Source organism: Amphiprion ocellaris, chromosome 14 (assembly GCF_022539595.1).
Source record: "Amphiprion ocellaris isolate individual 3 ecotype Okinawa chromosome 14, ASM2253959v1, whole genome shotgun sequence".
Classification (NCBI taxonomy): Eukaryota; Metazoa; Chordata; class Actinopteri; family Pomacentridae; genus Amphiprion; species Amphiprion ocellaris.
The window spans coordinates 14,332,446-14,351,564 of NC_072779.1; the positions used below are offsets into that span (position 1 = coordinate 14,332,446).

The 19,119-nt window shown below is 39.6% G+C and overlaps 2 protein-coding genes across 8 annotated transcripts in view; one reads left to right on the plus strand and one right to left on the minus strand.

Annotated features, from left to right (window-relative positions):
- lrch2 (leucine-rich repeats and calponin homology (CH) domain containing 2) overlaps positions 1-8,588 on the minus strand; it is a 45,791-nt gene extending 37,203 nt beyond the window's left edge. Inside the window, exons 1-3 of one of the 4 annotated variants that reach the window (XM_055017023.1) lie at positions 8,451-8,588; positions 7,660-7,827; positions 5,406-5,644 (exon numbers count right to left, since the gene is read on the minus strand). In XM_055017023.1, coding sequence (XP_054872998.1) covers positions 5,406-5,439 — 34 coding nt within the window. In that variant the 5' untranslated portion in view covers positions 5,440-5,644; positions 7,660-7,827; positions 8,451-8,588. Of the gene's footprint in view, positions 1-5,405; positions 5,812-7,659; positions 7,828-8,450 lie in introns of those variants that run through there. The other 3 variants (XM_055017024.1, XM_055017022.1, XM_055017021.1) reach the window with 3 other exon arrangements.
- zgc:163098 (uncharacterized protein LOC100037380 homolog) lies at positions 8,353-19,033 on the plus strand. 4 transcript variants are annotated; one of them, XM_055017020.1, is made up of 24 exons: positions 8,353-8,371; positions 9,993-10,077; positions 10,298-10,409; positions 10,946-11,055; positions 11,224-11,291; positions 11,395-11,507; positions 11,600-11,664; positions 11,745-11,910; positions 12,004-12,203; positions 12,882-12,925; positions 14,097-14,201; positions 14,287-14,353; positions 14,493-14,665; positions 14,750-14,912; positions 15,009-15,088; positions 15,183-15,270; positions 15,360-15,488; positions 15,633-15,822; positions 16,090-16,170; positions 16,248-16,311; positions 16,426-16,576; positions 17,477-17,587; positions 18,359-18,531; positions 18,632-19,033. In XM_055017020.1, exons 2-24 carry the CDS (start codon positions 10,000-10,002, stop codon positions 18,750-18,752), a joined length of 2,652 nt encoding a protein of 883 aa, XP_054872995.1. In that variant the 5' UTR covers positions 8,353-8,371; positions 9,993-9,999; the 3' UTR covers positions 18,753-19,033. The 4 variants fall into 4 exon arrangements, with proteins under 4 accessions (XP_054872995.1, XP_023144222.1, XP_023144225.1 ...); XM_023288454.3 differs by lacking the exon at positions 8,353-8,371 and adding an exon at positions 8,510-8,649; XM_023288457.3 differs by lacking the exon at positions 8,353-8,371 and adding an exon at positions 8,510-8,649 and having other exon boundaries at positions 16,093-16,170.
- Positions 19,034-19,119: the final 86 nt, after the last annotated feature.

Here is a 19,119-nt window from a genome sequence, read left to right on the forward strand (position 1 = left end):
CCTCATATAATATCTCACGTTGTTCTCATGCTATCTCTTATATTAGAGCCTAAATTATTTATTTGAAACGTCTTTCATCCCTGAGTCTTCGACCTCAGAAAGTGACAGAATGAAATGAAACAACATATAGAACATCTGACACATGTTCTACATTGTAAATGAAGAAGGAGAGGTGTGAATGAGCACTTCATACACAGCTTGATGCTACCTGATTAGCAAAGTCAAACATGGGCTGATCAGTCATGCTTTAAAATGACATCACAATTTGCACATCATCTAGGAATATATAGTCCCCACACTAGTATAGCTGTCCTCAAGAGTGCCACCATTTATGCTCAAATCATCACTAAGAAATAGTAATTTAATACAATAGAAAATATTGTTTTCAGGTGACAATGCACATATATTTATGTCTAACAGCTAGAACTCACCTCACGGATGTGTGGGCTTTTTGCATGTTTTTTGCAGCTATTAAAATTGACACAGCCTCAGTTATATGACACGTACGTTTCTCTTTTTATTTCTATAGATCATGACTTAGTTTGTGAAGGGCCAACGACTTCTTTGGTTCAAAGAACATACAGGTCACCTCTGTTGAATGTTATATTAAGTTCAGTGCTTTTTTACTGTTGTTCAGACAGAAGAATGAATTAAAGATGTAGCATGAGAACTGAGCAACTGCAGATTAAATCAAATGATTTATTAAAAGGGAGCTAATTTATGGGGGGAAAAAAAATCAACAATCACAAGGTGTTCCCTTCAAATGAACCCTATAGCTCTTTAAATATACTTGTTTTAATATTATACGTAAGGTTCTTTGATTTCTAGGGCTAGTGAGAAACTCCAGTGAGCCTTTTCCAAGAAACCTCTCCAACGGTTTAACATCCTGCCAACAGATACTGTCTGTACGGTATGATTTTCATATTTGAGAGTTTTATTTTAATATGCAAATATTAAACAGCAGCATCAGTAACATGAAACGTCTATGGCTCTTACTGACAGGAATGCATATGTGTTGTCCAGACATGCAGAGGTGCTAGAAAAGCCCTGAAGGAGGAAACACACCAGTCTGGAATGTGAATCTTCTTTCAGGTTACACTCACTGCTATGATCACTCAAAAACTGGTTGTAAATAAAGAAAATTGCAAGTTTTCTCATTTTTTAGGGATTGGGGCAGTTGTTTTTATTAGCTTCCCAGCTTGGAGCTTTTGGAGTGAGTCGGCCTGCATCAGGGCTGTGCTTTAATGAGCAGTGGAACTTACAGTATTTACACTGGTTGATAATTAAATCCAAGAATGCCAGCGTGATACTCATGTCCTTGTAGGGGCTGTCCTTCAAGTCAAACTTCTCAGGAATGTGACAACGGCTCACTGTGAGGTTTAATGTGTGCTCAAATTGAATGAAGTGTGCAATGTACATTTTGCCACCTGCTCCAAGCAGCTCCTAACAGCTCGCAACAGAAGTCTGGACATGCTTTTGGTCTGTTCTTGGCTGTGAAATTACTATCACATGCACAATTATTTCATTTGGTGACAAAAATCACACTTTTTTTGTCATTTCTTCAACAAAACTAGGGCTGATTATTCGAAATTGATAGAATTGTCTTTCTCTGTTCATTACATGCCTCTATTAGTTTTACATTAGTGGTATTAGTGCCTTTGATCGCCACCTTTGTGCTGGACATCCAACAAATCACCTCCTCCAAGTTTTTGGTCTCTCCATTTTCATTTGGCTTAAAACCAAAATGTTCCCGCAGCAGTGACATTAATGTTCTCATCAAAATTCAGTCTCTCAAGTATTAGAAGCAAAGAACCTCCACGTGAACAGCTGGTGCCATTAAACCATAAGATAAAACAGGGACCCGATGCTATAAAATAACATGGAAATTATGATGGAAATATGACACTTCTGCTAGTTTCATCCAGTAGTTTTCATTCAGGTGAACTGAAGTGATTCTAATGAATACACAAAAATGATTGTAGTTATCTCAAACTACAGCTCAAACTCATCAAAGCCCTTGATGACACAAGAACATGTGAGAAGGTGAAAGATTCGTAGCGCAATGACAGACTTGCCGCAGTTTTTAGTTTTGTGGTACGGCCATAAAAAATGGATCATAAACCAAAACCACAATCTCCTATATGACCCACAACCTTGAAAACACTATAAATAAATCATAATATCATCTTAAAGCCAAAAGTTTTATGATTTAAATGTGTGTATTAGCATTCCCATGAGCTACCACACATCACAGGTAGCAAAAATCTGTACAGAAAATCTGCTTTTTGTTACTGTGACACACAAGTACTTGTAATATGCTTCAACAAAACTTTAACTTAACCTCATTAGCACCACTGAGACAGTTCTGAGGTTTAATTAATGCTCACATGAATTGTAACTGTCATTGCTTTTACTTTTTAATTGTTCTTCTTGTGTTTCACTGTTGATTCTACACTTGTTGCTTAATTTTGCTTCATTCTGATGTAGTCATGTAACTGGAAATGATGGTTGTCTATAAATCTAGTCCAGCAGCTGGTTCTACACTTTGTTGTAACAGTGAGAATAATACACACATGTAAACACACAGCATGGCGCTCCGGTGGAAGCACCTCACACTCCAACATGTGTGCTCCCTGGGGGGTGGGGTACCGGCAGGCAGAGGCATGCTGGGATATGAACCTGAACATCTGCCCAGGTTGGTGCACTGCTCTCCTGCCCCTCTCCACAAGGTCAGGGCAGCATCTCGGAGCTCTCGCACTTTGCCATAAAAAAACAAACCGAGTGGAGACAAACTGCCACTAGCACAGTGCAAACAGACACCCTTGTGTGAGCAGTCCGCTCTCTTTCTGCTGCTCAGCTGCCAGATGGAGGACACTCATTAGACGCCGCTCCACGTATGAATCCCTTTACTGTCTAAAACCAGCGACGGGATGGACTGAAATTAGAATAACACCCACTTTATGACAGGATGGGAACATGCTGTTGCCTAATAAAGTGGTCCACGGCAGAAGTTTCAACAGACACGTGGCCTGATAGTGCCTGGGGAAATAAAATTGTCGTCACAGGAGCCAGATGAATCTCTACTTTTTCATCAGCTTTCTATTGTCAGGTGTCACAAAATAAGCTTATCTTCAAAAGACTGTTTTGATTGAACTCGTGGAGTTTTAATGAGCTGCAAAATCACTACTGTTGTTCAACAAGACTCAAGAGAGACAGTACTTCTACCTAAAAACCTGAGAGAGAGACAAGAAGAGGTTGCATGTACTCACTTATTAAATCCCACTATTAAATCTGCATTAGTTTCCTGATTCAATTTGAACGTTTTCTGATGCGATGCCATGAAACCGTAAACACTGTCTGCAGCATTATAACACTGTTACTTTTCACAGCAGCGATTGCAGCGGAGGTGTTGATCTCTCTTTGCACATTTGATAGTGACACTTCCCTCTGGCACACCTTTTATTTCGAGGTACCGAAATGATGGTGTGGAAAAAAAAAAGAGAAAAGACTGCAGCAGCCACAGTGACTAGATTAGTCACAGTCAAAGCGAGAGATCAAAGACATGACAGAAAATGCGTGCTCTCATATCTCTTTGGATCATTATCGCTGTTATATAACATACACTCAAGATGACAGCAGGTATTTCAAGATCCTATATGCACCACTCCTGGGATACATTTGGACAGTATTATCTTTATGTGCTGTATTGTAATATGACAGACCAACAGTCCAGAAATAGTCCAAACTAACTTCCACTTGTGCCTGTGTAAAATATACAAAGCTTCAGCTCTTCATGTAATCATATAGGTCAGGTTTATTCTGAGGAACTACTACAGTGAACTATCAAAGGAGCACTAATTATTAGTAATGGTGGAGTAACATTTAACAAAATCTATTAATTAGTGTTGGAAGAAATGTCAACTTTTATAAACCTGTTACCAATCCATAACTGGTCTCCAGGGGCTGGAGAGAAACTAATGGGTGTCTATAATGTACATATTATGAGCTATTACAAATTAGGGCTGAACAATTAGTCGAGTTTAATTTGCAAATTGAAACAATACAATTTAAAAACTGTAATTTATGCAACAGATCCGACACGGGATCAAATTCATCTTACTGATGCTATCTCATGCAGAAATTCTCCATCATATCTTTCAAATATATTACACAGGGAATGCTGTGCTGAAGCCCAAATATAAGAAATAGATCCAAAATCTAATCACAGTCCCTGCTAGAAATGTTTTTACTTTACTTTAATTTGATGCATATGTTTAAATGTCTCATGTTCAGGTGTTAAAAACCTGTATGATAACTTACAGAAAATTTAAATTCCCTTGAGTAAGGGGCTCTCCAGCAAACCAGCGACTTGCCATGAGCTGCACATGTCGTAGTAACACCATATGGCATGTGGACACGCCAGAGGAGACCATCATTCTGAGATTGAGTCCATGATAATGACTGAGAATGATTAATGACGAGCCATTTTCCCCATTAGACATTCAATCTACCTACCGTACAGACATTTCTTTTTCTATTTCCTTTACTAACTCACACACATAATAACCTCATAGACAAGCTTTCCTGGAACAAAATCTTGCACAGCCTATCTCTGTGTGTAACAGTTAGACATGTCTAATAAAACTTAGTATGTACGACCCAACCCTGATGAAACGTGAGACTAATACTGACCTCCTCACCGGCCTGACTACAGGATGAGGTGGAAACCCAATAAAACACAAAGAACAGCTAAAAACCTGACACGAAACCAAAAGCAGAGCTGTGCCTTCCTCTTGTCTGACACATTTTGAGCTATATGGGCATATACACCCAAGCAGGCAGGGGGGTGAGGCTGCAACTACCCTGCATCTTTTGTCTGGTGGTGGCAAAAAAAAAAAAAAGAGGAAGAGATGGAAAAAAAAAAAAGAAGCAGCAGCATGTGCTTGTATCACCTGCTCACTTTAAGATGATGATCAGCGAGCAAGAATTTCTACTTGGCCTAAGGGGTTCATTCATATTGTGCCCAACGAACTGCAGCTCCGTTGTGCAAACCTCTGCACAGCGGCTGGCTGGGTGCGCCTGCCGTCTCATTCATGTGTCTCAAGGGGGGCTACTGAGAGCTGCTGGCGTCGACCAAAGCAACCACACGACAGACAACCCCTAGTGCAGTAAATATACAGCGATATCTATACCCTGGGTGGACCCTGATCATAACCAGGATGTGCGCTTTAGCAGAAGTCACCACAGTGGACGGTAGATCCCCTTTAGTCGCCTCCACGTTCATGCGCTCCTTGGAATAAAAACTGACCGCATCCAACCACGCTGCGTTCAAAGACGCGTGATTTTTTCCTCCATAAGAAGCGCAATGATTTTCTGCACAGTCCGAGCATGCCGTGCACACCCACCTGCTTGTGTCGTATCCGTCAGATCGTAGCTCATCCCCGGGTACTCCCTCAGCTTCCTCCCGCTCAGGTTGAGGATCCCGGAGCACACGGCATCCTCCAGAGCCCGGTCCAGGCTGCGGGCCGTATGGTGCTGCTGTTGCTGCTGGTGCTGCTGGTACTGGCCGATGCCCGGGCTCCAGTGAGGTCCGCTCGGGTAGTGATGGCTTTGTAGAGCACTGACAGCTCCCACACCTCCCTGACTAGACGCCATTTTCGTAAAAAAGAAATTACTCTTACAATAATAACAGCGCACAGCGGCAGTTTCTCCGCCCATGCGCACAGAGCGTTACGTTCCCGGGACGGACGCTAGGGGCTGGGCTTCTGAGGAGCTGCTGCTGCTGGTGATGATGGTGATGATGGTGATGATGCTGCTGGTGGTGGTGGTGAGCAGGGTATGGTGGCCATTTTAGGCTTTTTACGTCTTTTTTCACCTGGTAATACTCACCTTTTCACTAAGGAGTTAGTGCAGTACTAGGAAAAGGGGTCTTTGATGCAGAAACACAATTTAATTTAGTCAAATTTGACTCCCAGGGTCTCGAGGGCAATGAAAATGTAAGTAAATACTATGATAAAAATATTATCAGACATTAAACAATGCAGTGTCATGTGGGGCCACATCCCTCTGAATATACAGATATTGCACCAAATGATTTTTAAGTTGGCTATTGAAAAGTAATTAAGTACATTTACTCAGCAATTTAGAGGTACTTTTATTTTACTTTAAACTTCCACTCCAGTTTTTCAGAGTAAAATATTGCATATATATATATGGCAGCTTTAATTATTTTTCAAATTTAGATTTTCACCCTCAGATGTCAATTTTAAAAACGCAGAAAGCCAAAAATGATATATAATCATTATCTTCCCATTTCTTCACTAAATTAGATTTTTTTAAAGCAACATCAGTCCTGATAATAATTACAAAATGTTGATTTGTTTTCAATAACTGAAGCCTTTACGTTATTACTATTAAATGATTTTCCATGTAGTAGATGGTAAACGGAAAATATTTTTTTGATAATCAGTCTCTGATGTGTCATTGATTAGCAACAACACTAAATCAGATGTATTATTATTTTTTGAGCAGTTTAAGAATTAAAAAATCTCATCTGACAACTCATAGTACATAAAAAATCTCAGCTATTGTTCATTACTCCGATCAAAACAAACATAGAAGATCACTTTGAATAAGAAAAAGATTTATTTTTCAAAACTAAAGAGCATTCACCCTCAGTTTCAGTCATCAAAGTTCTGTTCATTTTTGTTGGTGTACATTTACTAAGATAATGTACTTAAGAGCAATTCAGAGATACTTTTACTTCAAACTTCCACTCTTTAATTGCAAAAGAATATTGTGTTTTCTATTCAAATGCATTTATTTGACAGTTTCAGTTACTTTTAAGATGAAGATTTTATTAAAAGCATTAAATATACTAAATATTGAACCAGTGGTTTCCATCCTTTGTGGCTTCTGATGTCTTACAAATATCAGTCCTCAGATTAATCTGCTGTCTCTGGATATAAAACTGTATATAAAGTAGAGTAAACTAGATGCAGCAGCTACAACAGTAACATGCTGTTGACACACCGATGCTTCACGATTGATAATCTAATTCCATCAAAAGAACCAAACCAGTACTTCTACTTAAATAGTTGAATGACATTATACTGTTAACATTTACATATTTAAATAGTATTTTTTGCAGGAGTTTCAATTATAATGGAGTATTTTTACACTGGTACAATCTAAATACCTTTTCCACCATTGATGGAACAAAGACCCATCTGGTCATTACTGATCAACTGTTCACTTGTCAGTTACTTTTTTATCATCGACTGCCTACTCCTAATTAGGAAGTATTGTCAGACTGACGATTGGGCCAAAAAATGATCTTTTAGAGGCATTTACTTTGATACTTCCCACAGCAGCTTGTTAAAGGATGACGTCTCGGTTCTAATTTCATTTTATGTCATAGAAGGGTGCTAAAGTAGACCAAAAGCTGCTGTGGTCTTAGCACCCATCATCTGCCCAAATAGTCCTCAGGTCAGCCCATGTTTGTCCTCTGGTTGAACCAAACACACTTAAGTGCCGTCTGGCCCAACGGTGTCTCTGTAACTATCTCAGCACGACCTTTGATGTGATGCTGTGGTTCCCAAATGCCCCACAGTGAATCTACTGGTAATTAACAGATAATCAATAAATGGCAAGACCTACCTTTTAGTCTGACAGTGAACACAGTTCAGGTGTTTCCAACACCTTTCACTTGATTACACGAAGCATTTAGTGTAATGTACACACACATCCAGGTCACGGTGAGTGTAACATCTTCAGGACCAAAAAGAGAAGTCCAGTAGCCTTTTAGTGAAGCTGAAGGATTTTTATCTACAACCAAAGAGAAAAAGATTAAAAAAAAGATTTACTTAAAAGAATGCATGCTGCTTGAATACTTGTATATAATTGGAATGAATACAGTCTACATTTTGATTACTATTTTTAAAATTCTTGGAATCAGATTACGTCACCACTACAAAGTCTGTCGAAAAGATAGACAAAGGAACAGTGTGCCAAAAATCATCTATTTGTTCATTGTCACATTATAGATGTTTGGTGATTAAATGAATTCACTATTATTACTGTTGTAATTCTATGTATCTTATAAGCAATTTGCATCTACACCAGATTGTTAATGTCATCAGTAAAGTGACTGATGGAGGTGATTTGACAAACACAGGTGACTTTAGTCTGTTGATGCTTAAAACCAGGTGCTTTATGAGTTCAATTAACTTTTAAGAGTTTAATGACTGGAAAGCTTGTGTGCAGTGGATTTAAATCTCAAACAGCCTCCAGGTTACTGTCAAACCTGGTTAAATCCTCAACTTTAGAGAAGACTTCATCTGGCACATTTAGGGAAACCTCCTGCCAACAGGTGACCACAACACACACAAACAGATGAGAAGGAGGAGGCAAAACTGTAACAGTAAGCAGAAAAAAGAGTTTCACTTTACCCCAGAAAGTCAGATGCCCATGAAACGGTGAGGTTGTGTCCTTGATGTGTGGAGCTCAGAGACGGACTCATTAGGACCGAGCAGCTCCTCCGCTCACTCCGGAGCTCCTGTCGGGTGTCTCGCATCTTGATAGCTCGCCGTGATACTAAACAGCTGTCGGTCGCTAACAGAATGGTGAAGCAGTAGCATAACACACATTGTAAGTTGCAGTTTTGTCTGTAAGGTATGGAGCTTTGTGCATGCAGTGTGGTTTGTTAATTTCCTGCGTGGTCAGCCGCTGCTTTGTACGACAACAGCACTCTTATGTTAGCTTAGCTAGCTACGACAACTGTATCCATTCACTGACATCCAGGTTAGCACAGATACATGACTGTAAAAATCTTTGAGTTACACATCATCAGTGTAACAGTGGACGGGAAAATATTGGTTGTATTTAACACTACTCGTATGGAGGTTAACGCTTGGTTAGCATTCTGTTTCAGTGGACTCCAACGATAGTTAGCTCGGCTAAACATTAATGTCAGCTAATGTTAGCAAAGTGAAGAGATAGCTCCAGTTCAGTTCAGGCCTTTAAAACACTGTTTGTGCTACAAATGGACTGAAACAACCTGTTAGCGGCAGAGAACAGCAGGATACGTGTTTAAGTTATTACTAAGCTCAAAGAGCTACATTTTGTACTAGAGTTTATCTTCTTGGCTTACTTGAGGTTTGTTGTGTTAGCAGAGTCCATCCCCTCTGACCACAGCTTTCAGCAGTACACTGATTGGGAGTAATGAGTAGCACTAGATTTGTTTTGCTCAAATGTGGAAATTCCTGCTATGCGTTTTCCTCACTCATTGCCTGAGTCTATTATCTGGCCAGAGGATGGATGCCACAAGTGACACAAATTAACTAAAATGACTCAACAGAAAACAGTTACTAGAGATTCTTGCTCTTCTACCCTCCAGTGTCAGGTCTAATGTGAGCCCTGTGTTGTCCTTCAGAGGATCAGGGAGTTGTCCTAATTATTCTTATCTTGTGACCCTGAAAGTGATGTGCAAATTGTGCAAACGGTATCAAGGATTTCTGACATTTTTGAACACCACATGGGTGAAATGGCTTGGATGCTTAATCTTATATAGTAGAGCTGCACAATATATTGTGTCAGCATCCACATTGTGATGTTTGCATGCAGAGTAATCTAGTCAAGCCGCTTTTATTTATATACCAAATTAAAAACAGCAGATGTTGAGCCACAGTGATTTCCAAGTAGAAAGATAAGACTTAAGGTAAAGTTATGACCCTACACCGTTACTCATTTTGCAAAATGACATAACTAATTTGAATATAAAAGGTGCAATACCTCTACTGACTGAAACGTTAAGGTTCGGATCTTCATAATTATACAAAAACTCAAACATAAAGATTTCCAATGAGCAAGCGTATCTGTGACAGTGGAGATGAACAACTGTTTTCCGATGTTGTGCACTCCTAACAGAACGGTATTTTGACAGTAACCTTTCCGTCTTCATTTTTATTAATATTTCTGTATGTTTTTTGCAGTTTGAGCATGGCAGAAAGAAAGGGAAAACCAGCCACTCCAGTCAAAACACTCACAAAGAAAGAAAAAGTAGAGCTCAAGAAAAAGGTATGGCTTTTTGAGATGTTTCTTTCTACTGGGTTTGATGTTGAATTCCTTTTAAATTCTACATTTTGAATATGTGGAGAGATGTTTGTTACAACACACATTTGTGTAATATATAAATCCATATTAGAAATCACCCATCTCTTAATTTAAAGAGTGAACTAAGGGAAAGAATAAAATACAAGCATCTTACATATTTGTGTGTTTCTATGTGACATTACAGGAGGAAGAAAAAGCAGCAGAGGTTTTTGAAGAATTCTTGGCATCATTTGAGACCAGCGAGAAAAACAAAGTAAAAACTTTTGTCCGTGGGGGTATTGTGAATGCAACTAAAGGTGAGCAGCCAGGATTTTAAGACTTTCAGTCAAGTATTAGAATATAATACAGCTGCATGTCTGGACAAAAGCCGAATGATGAGTTATCTGTTCTAATAATGTTAAATTGAATTACCTGGATGTGTATTAGAATTATTAAAGAATATCAAGCAGACTCAGCAATGAAATAGTTCTCTATCTTGATTTTTCAGTGCCTATATCTTCTGAATGGTTTAATAAAATTCATTGACTCTGGGGACTCATAGTCAGCAATCCATTCTTACTTCAATTTTTTTTTTTTTTAAATCAATCTCTTCCAACACTGAACAATTCTTCATCTTACTGTTATGCAAGTAGACATGTCTTTGCAAACACAGCACAAAGACTGAGACTCAACCAACTCATATAAGTTGTTCTTGGACCGAAGGCTTATCTTTTTTATCTTGTTCTGCAGGAAGCTGTTCCAATATCCTGCTGACAGACAATAGAATAGTGATGAGAATAGAATGGTGTGTCATTTTCACAGACTTCAGTCTCTACTGTTATTATTTTTGCAGAGGAGGAAGCAGAAGAGGTCAGGAAAAGTAAAGTGTACCGACCTTCGGCGAAGTTTGTCCCTACATCCCAGCATGTCTCACCAGTATCCTCTGCTGAAAGCAAAAAATCTGTGAGTTGGCACTCTGAACTTTGTATAGTGGCATTATTGCTCCCCTCAGTATGAATGAAAACCATTTATCTATGTTTAAATGTTGATCATGACGTCTTACTTTGGTTAGTGAAACTGTACAATTGATTAACTTGTATTAACTACAGTGGCTCTCTGTTTAATGAACAGACGTTTAAAAAAAAGACAGAAGAAAAGAAGAAGAGTAATCTCGAACTGTTCAAAGAAGAACTTAAGCTGTAAGTCTTTGTCAGATTAAATCTGTCAAATATCATATTTCACTGTAATCTGTTGATATCTGTTGGCATACATAAGCCTGTTTTTATATGTGAAAAATTGCAGAATACAAGAAGAACGTGAGGAAAGGCACAAAAGAAAGAAAAGTGACCCTGGCGGAGCAGGAGGAGGTGAAAGAGGATATGGAGATCTAGACATACCATTATCGGGACGATCAAGTAAGAGTCCACCTTCAGTATCGGCACTTTATTAGTTCAAAATTTTGCTGCGCTTCAAATCATGCTAACCTCACTGCTGTTTCACCCTACAGCTTTATATGATGACCTAACAGTTCCCACAACCACTAACCTCTACATCAGCTGCATTAGCCAAAAGGTAAAGGAGCACACTGACTTTGATTGCCTCAGCACAGTGAAGATGTACATCTCTCACTCTTCATTTTTATTATTCTTCAGATGAATGAAGAGATGCTCTGTAAAGAGTTTTGTAAATACGGCCCCCTGGCCAGTGTGAAGATTATGTGGCCGCGAACAGAAGAGGAGCGCGGCAGGACCTCAAACAGAGCCTTTGTGGCTTTCATGACACGGAAAGATGCAGAGAGAGCCTTGGCTGCACTGGATGGTACTTAAAAATCGTTTAACCAATCCCCTGTTGCTCTTAATGTATGATTTTATTACATTGTGACTAACTGTAGAAATCTGCTTTGTATTGTAGGTAAAGTCATTATGGGGTTTGAGATGAAACTGGGATGGGGCAAACCAGCTCGTATTCCACCTCAGCCTCTCTACACACCTGTGGGGTTGAGAGCCACACCGCCGCCCCCATCTGGCCTGCCTTTCAATGCTCAGCCAAGGGATCGCTTCCGCAACGACTTCACCAAGCCTTTGGGCATGTCCAAAACAGAGCTCGACAAGGTAAAATCACATCTTCAAGTAATGGATTATAACTGCATACTGATGGTGATTTTGTTGTGGTACATCAGGAATTACAATCTGTACAAGAATGTGAAAATTAAACAAAATTCTGCTTTTGAAAAGGATTTATCTAAAGACATATAGGACTTAGTGGTATAAGATACTTTGTCTGAAATACACAAGCTGAAAACTCATCGTTTGTCCTCAGTTACATTAAAATACAGCCATTTTAAACTTTAGCAAGCAACTGATTCAGAATGCCTAAGAAACAAATGTGTAATTTGTCAGCAGTCATTGCAGAAAAAGGTGAGAATCATGTTACTGTTATGATGCCCGTTTCTTCATTCCTTTAATTGATCACCTGTCCTTGCAGTGCCATATTACAGGACTCTAGTAGTGTATGGCGATGCACAAATTTAAAGTAACACAGCACTTTGTCAATGAATACAAAATATCAATAGAGACGTTTAGCTCTTAAGCCCTTAATTAGACAAGCTTGTACAGATGGTGTAGCATTTTAGGATAATTTTCTGGAGTTCTAAAGTCGTGTCACCCTCCTTATTCCACTGACCATGAATGCTATCGTCGTTTTCTATGCTGTATGTATCCTGCAGTGTTTCATCTGTACAAGTGCTCACTTTTTAATATTCTTACTATTTGATTTGACTTCACAAACAGACTCTGTCCGAAGCCGTAGTCAAAGTGGTTATCCCAACCGAAAGGTACACACACTCTTCTTACTACGACTGAGCACCTGTTAGAACACAAGTGTTATAGGACAATAGGACAGAGGCTGTGGTGCACCATTCTTGTGTCCATGCATATTCTTTGAGGCAGGAAGTCCCACATCTAAGAGCTGTGAATGCACTTGACATAAACACATGGTAAACAGCCTAAAATCTTTCTTGGCAGTTAATGGACAACCTCCCCATTGACTCAGCAAATTCACTTTTTGTGGACTTTTGTTTCTCTTTTTTCTCATTTGCTCACATACTTCATAGTATATTTTCCACCGTAATATACAGGCAGTGTTATTGTGAAAAGTAGACAGCAGCAGTTTTTGTAAATGACTGTTAGAACCATTAATTTATACCAACATCTCTGAGCCCTGGGTTTCCCGTGGGTTGGCTGAGACACTGCAGACCGATACAGCTAGAAGGCAGATAGATTTAACATTAATCCCAGTCAGATGAAGTCGGGAATAGATGCAAGTGCCAGGTCAAACCCAGATGCTGCCTCAGGTCAGAGTAGTGAGCAATATGAAAGTGTCATTATAATATGTAGCTCTGACACAACATTGCATGAACATACTGTACACTGATGCTCCAGATCACACAGATTTCAGGCCTGAAGCCCCAATCCACAGTAGATACTGGATGTATCTTTTGCTGAAATTGCCCCCCTCCAGTGCTCATTTATGTGTTTAAATTTCCAGTTGTTGCCTGAAAGCAGTAATTTTGAAACCGTTATATCTTAAGAATATGAATATGAATTTTGTAGCTGCATAAAATCTGGCATCTTGAATTCTCATGCAAGTTTAGTAGCTTAATTCTCCTCAACGAACAAGGCAAAAATGTCACGTTTTATACTTTGGATCGGGGCTGTGCTCTGTGTTCATGAATAAATTATATGATCTGTGGGATTTCTTTTACCCCTTTAATTCACGGTGACCCTGGAATATTAAAATATGCTGACACATTGTCCCAGCAGCGGCCAGTGACTGTGCAGTGTTGTACTGACATTGTTAGGGTCAGCTTCAATCCGACAGTCGGCCAACAGTTTTCATGGGTCACTAGTTCGCTGTAAAGAGGTACAAGAGATTTCATGCTGTATGTGACAGAGCAGTGAACTTGCATCTAGAGTTTGGTCTGACACACCCTCCTTTCCCCACAGGAATCTATTATTCCTTATTCACAGGATGGTAGAGTTTGTGGTGCGTGAAGGTCCCATGTTTGAAGCCATAATAATGAACAAAGAGAAAAACAATCCAGACTACAGGTAGGTATTCTGTATGTGGTCATGTTGCAAGTCGCCTTGGTGAATGAGGACATAGTTAATCTTACTCATTTTTTCATTTTCTTAGATTTCTTTTTGACAACAAAAGCCAGAATCATGTGTACTATCGCTGGAAACTGTTCTCCATCCTCCAGGTGTGTTTCTAAAAAGCTGCAAGCTGGAACCCCTCTATGCAAATCTTTTATTTATTTATGAAAAATAATTGGGTCATGCTGAATTGAATGCTCTTTCCAAGTAAAGTTTATATGTGCCTGGTTTTCATGCCTACCACAGGGGGAGTCCCCGACAGAGTGGAGGACGACAGATTTTCGTATGTTCCGAGGAGGTTCTTTATGGAGACCCCCTGTTCTAAACAACTACTCTCAGAGAAGTGAAGAGAGAGCAGAGGTAGAGGACAGTGTTTCTCCGGAGGAGGAGGAGGTGAAGAAAGGGCAGCTCAGAGCCGAGTAAGTCCCTCTAGCAGACCTGGTGACATTCACGCCTGTAACTTCAGTTGAACATAATGTTAATCTTCCGTAAACACCTTGCAGGCACAGACAGAAGCTGGAGACGCTGCTTAAAGAGCTCACTCCAAGCAGAGAGGACATTGCCAATGCCATGCTGTTCTGTCTCGACCGAGCAGATGCAGCAGAGGAAGTGGTGGGACACATCACTGACTCGTTTTCCTTGCTTCCAACGCCCCTTCAGAAGAAGGTTAGTTTGCTTGCGTATTGCTTTGTAAGAACAGAGTTGCACAGAATGCCTACAAAGTGATATAAAGTTTAACTTTTTTTGTCCTTGATCCCACAGGTTGCCAGATTGTATCTTGTATCAGACATTTTACACAACTCGTGTGCCAAAGTCGCGGGTGCATCATATTATCGTAAATAGTAAGAGACTTTACCTCAATTCAGCTTCATCACTCTGACTGTGTTTTATTTCTTCTCCATCCAACAGTGCTAAGATGTTTCTTTGTCTTTTCAGTTTTGAAACAAAGCTAACACAAATATTTGGGGACCTTAATGCAGCACACAAAAACATACAAGCCAGGCTGCAGGCTGAACAGTTTAAGGTAATCATGTCATTCATTTGCTTCACTCAAGGACATTTGCCAAAAATAGAGCAACTACAAAAAAACATTTTCATGTCCTATCTTTACAGCAAAAGGTCATGAGTTGTTTTAGAGCATGGGAAGACTGGGCCATTTACCCGGAGCCTTATCTAATCCACCTTCAAAATATCTTTCTGGGCTTCGCCAAAGCAGGGGAAGAGTCAACAGAGACTGTAGAGGTGAGCTGAATATTTATCTCCTCATTACAGACATTACTACCTTTTTGTAATGCCTTTCAACAACACAGGCTACTATTAATGTTGAAAAGTAAACTTAATTGGACACTGACAACACAAAATGTGCATTTCTATGTCTGCTTGTAGGAAGCACCATGTGATCTTGATGGTGCACCACTGGACGGCACACTTATAGACGGGTTACCTTTGGACAGAACTCCTGTGGATGACCTAGATGGCTGCCCTATGGGCTGGGACCCTCTGGATGGAGTCCCTGTCGATGACATAGATGGCGTTCCCCTAGGAGCTTCCATTGATGATATTGATGGGATGCCCTGTGAGTTCACCACCTGTTAAAAGCACATCTTTTTACTAGAAGCACGTTTCATTTCCCCTTTGTCAGTTATCTGTCAATACACTGATCACTTTCTAGAGGGATGAGTAGCTGAGCTTGCATTAAGTGGGAACAGTACACGCAAATACTGAATCGTTCTAAATGAAGTCATCATGAAAAAGAAGACATAAACCGTAATCACAGTTTGACCCGAGGCATTTAGTTGATGACCTGTCCTTGTCTTGACTCAGCTGTGTTTTTTTTTCTTAGTAGATGAGAGCAATGCTCCTCTCTCCAGAGTGCCTTTGTCTAAATGGGAGAAGGCAGGTGATACCAGGACATGTTTTCAAGGTAAGACATGTCAGGATGCACTCTTATCATCAGTTTGCCCCCTACGATCCTGCTCATCGTTCTCCTTTCTCTCTCAGCCAAGACCGAATCCAAGTGGGACACTGTGGTGGAGCAAGACGGTGAAGATGAAGTGAATGTTAGGTAGGGCCTAAGTGGTTGGTTTCAGTGCATCACCCGTCTACATTTGTGAAAAGAACGCCTATTATTCTAAAATGGTATGGAAGCTCATTTTTCTCCTCTCCTTTCTTGTGACAGTGGCAACTCACAGGATGTAGATGAGGACTCGGAGAGCGACAGCAGTGCAGATTCCTGCAATTCGTCTAACTACGACAGCGCGGTTTTCCAGAGCTCGCTCCGAAGTTTTCAAATGTCTGAGAGCAAAAGGAAAAGGTTGAGAGAGCTGGAGGCAAGTGCACATTTTTCAGAAACATCTTTATGCAGATTAGCAGAATATGTGATTTTGAAAGATGAATTGCTGCCCTGTGGTCCAACCCATCGTCCTTTTAAACTCATAATCAACGTCCATTTTAAGCCAGTATTTAAATTAGGAGGCAGACACTAATAAAATGTAATTTTATTGTGAGTTTTTCATTTAACAGTTGTTAACGACGGAGTCTTAGCTGTATAATTATAGCGCAATTCCTATCCACCAGATTATATTAGCGCATACTAAACTCCCAGCAGAACAACTATAGATCAACCTTGTTACACAATAACTTATAAAACCTGTAGGATAAATACAGATTAAATAGATATCTCTAAAATACTGTACTATAATGTTTTGATGTGGTTGTATTATCCATCGTACAAGTGTTATTGTCGAGATCCTGAAAATTGTCATGGCATGATAATATTATGGTGTTGGTATATTGTGGGACAGCCGACGTCTCTTAGTTTGTTAGTACTTAATGTGTCGGAGACGTACTCTCGCAGGTTCACAACTGTAGCTGGGACTAGGTGTGTGAACTCGAGAAGAACTGTTGGGACAAACATTTGCTATTCGTGGTGATAACGTAAAGACACTTAAAATGTGTTAGTGTCACTTACTAATATAGGTTTGTTTTTGCTTTGCCTTTCTCATTTGTTTTAAAATGTGTGAACATGTTTCTGAATAAGAAAATTACAAAATTCAAACTGAAAAAAAATGTCTTTTTCTTATCGGCATAATTTTGCTTTATGATTAGTTGCTTTCTATGTAACACATGTTTACCATAGGTGCCTCCCTGTGGTCACGTCAACTCTTTGAAAGTACATTAAATTATAATTAACAAATATGCAGAACTGATAACTGATGTCTCTGACACAGGTAAAGGTTATGAAGATCCAAGATGAGCTTGAATCTGGCAAAAGGCAGAGAAAGTCTGGAATGAGCATACATCAACAAGTGGAGCACTACAGAAACAAACTGCTACAGAAGGTGGGCTGATGGACAGCATCTATTAATGTGTTTTAGTTGATTTTGCATATTTTATTGAATTCTTGGAGGAATAGGAAGTATTCTGAAATTTTATGACAGTCATTTATGCTCAGTTAACCTTCATGGTTCCTATTTTTTTTCTTTAGTAAGTCAAAAGCACAGTGGCAACCATCAATGATGTATGGTAGGAGTGTTTCTGTATCATGAATAGCATGGGGCCACATTTACTTGCTTCTTAATAGTATTGTGCTTTAAAATAAAAACATGAGCTTAGCCAGTTGGCACAGTAAAAAAATTGAGATGTTTCTGATCTGCAGATAAAGTCACATTTATGCCATCTACAGGGAAGGAAAGCGTGACCACATATTTTTTCCTTGGGTGCTCTTTGTGTGTTTATTAGTTTGCTTACTGGAGCACAGTTTACATTTATCTCTACAGTAAAGATAGTTACACTGCTTGAGGTTTTATAATGTGTGTTTGTTGGTCATGGTAAAGTTGGAGGACATTGTTCCAAGGAAAAAAAAACAGCAGGGCTTGCCAGGATTAACAACTCTACGATGCCAATATAATGGTTTCACTGAATGAATTTGGATTCTGCATATTTATGACACCGTAGTATTTTTAGCCACATACAGAGTAAACATAATGTATATAAAAAATAATTGTTTGAATGAGATAGAAATGATTTGTGTGGTGTTTAGCATGTTACCAGTCAATGTCCCCGAAGCCTACATGTGACTTTAATAGGACCTGTTTCACTGTCCACTGTAGGAGTTTCAAAAAGATGAAGAAAAGAATGAGAGATCAACATCTAAGTCCAAAGACAGGTCAAAGGACGACAGAAGGAACAAAGAAAGGAGCAAAAGAAATGAAGACGGGGACAGAAGACGGAGTAGCAATTCTGGAGACCAGTCCCAAAAGTCAAGAAGCATCTCTCCTTCAAAGCAAGTGTCATGACATCTTTTTCTTTTTGCAGCACACTTATGCGTTATCCTGGTTGTTATTCTTGAAGTTCACTTGTTCTACGGTCTTTTCATTTAACAGGTCAAGGTCTCCCAAACGGTCCAAACGCTCCCGGTCACCATCTCCAGACAAGAAGGCCGGCAAATCCAGGTCACGCTCACCACATCGCTCCCACAAGAAGTCAAAGAAGAGCAAACACTGACTCTCAGCTCTGGACCCTGTCATCCATTACTATGCTGCATTGGCTCGCTGGTGTCCATGAGTTACAAAATGCACTTCTGCAGTGCTCCTTAAACAGATGAACATGTCTGTTCCCTTGGTCCCAAATTACACTATTCACGCAAGATTCAGCACTCTTTTGTATTATGAAGTTTGAACACTGTAACTAAGTATTCTATTTTTGTTTTAATGTTTGTTTTTAAAGTGGTAACCAGAAATGTTGCTGCAAAGTTCTGACACTAAATAAATCACCTTTGCTGGTGAGTGTGTGTGTCGATGGCGTGATTGGTACTAATGGTGGCAATAATGTGATTTTTTTTTTTTCAAAGGCTGAAAAAAAGGTCATCAAC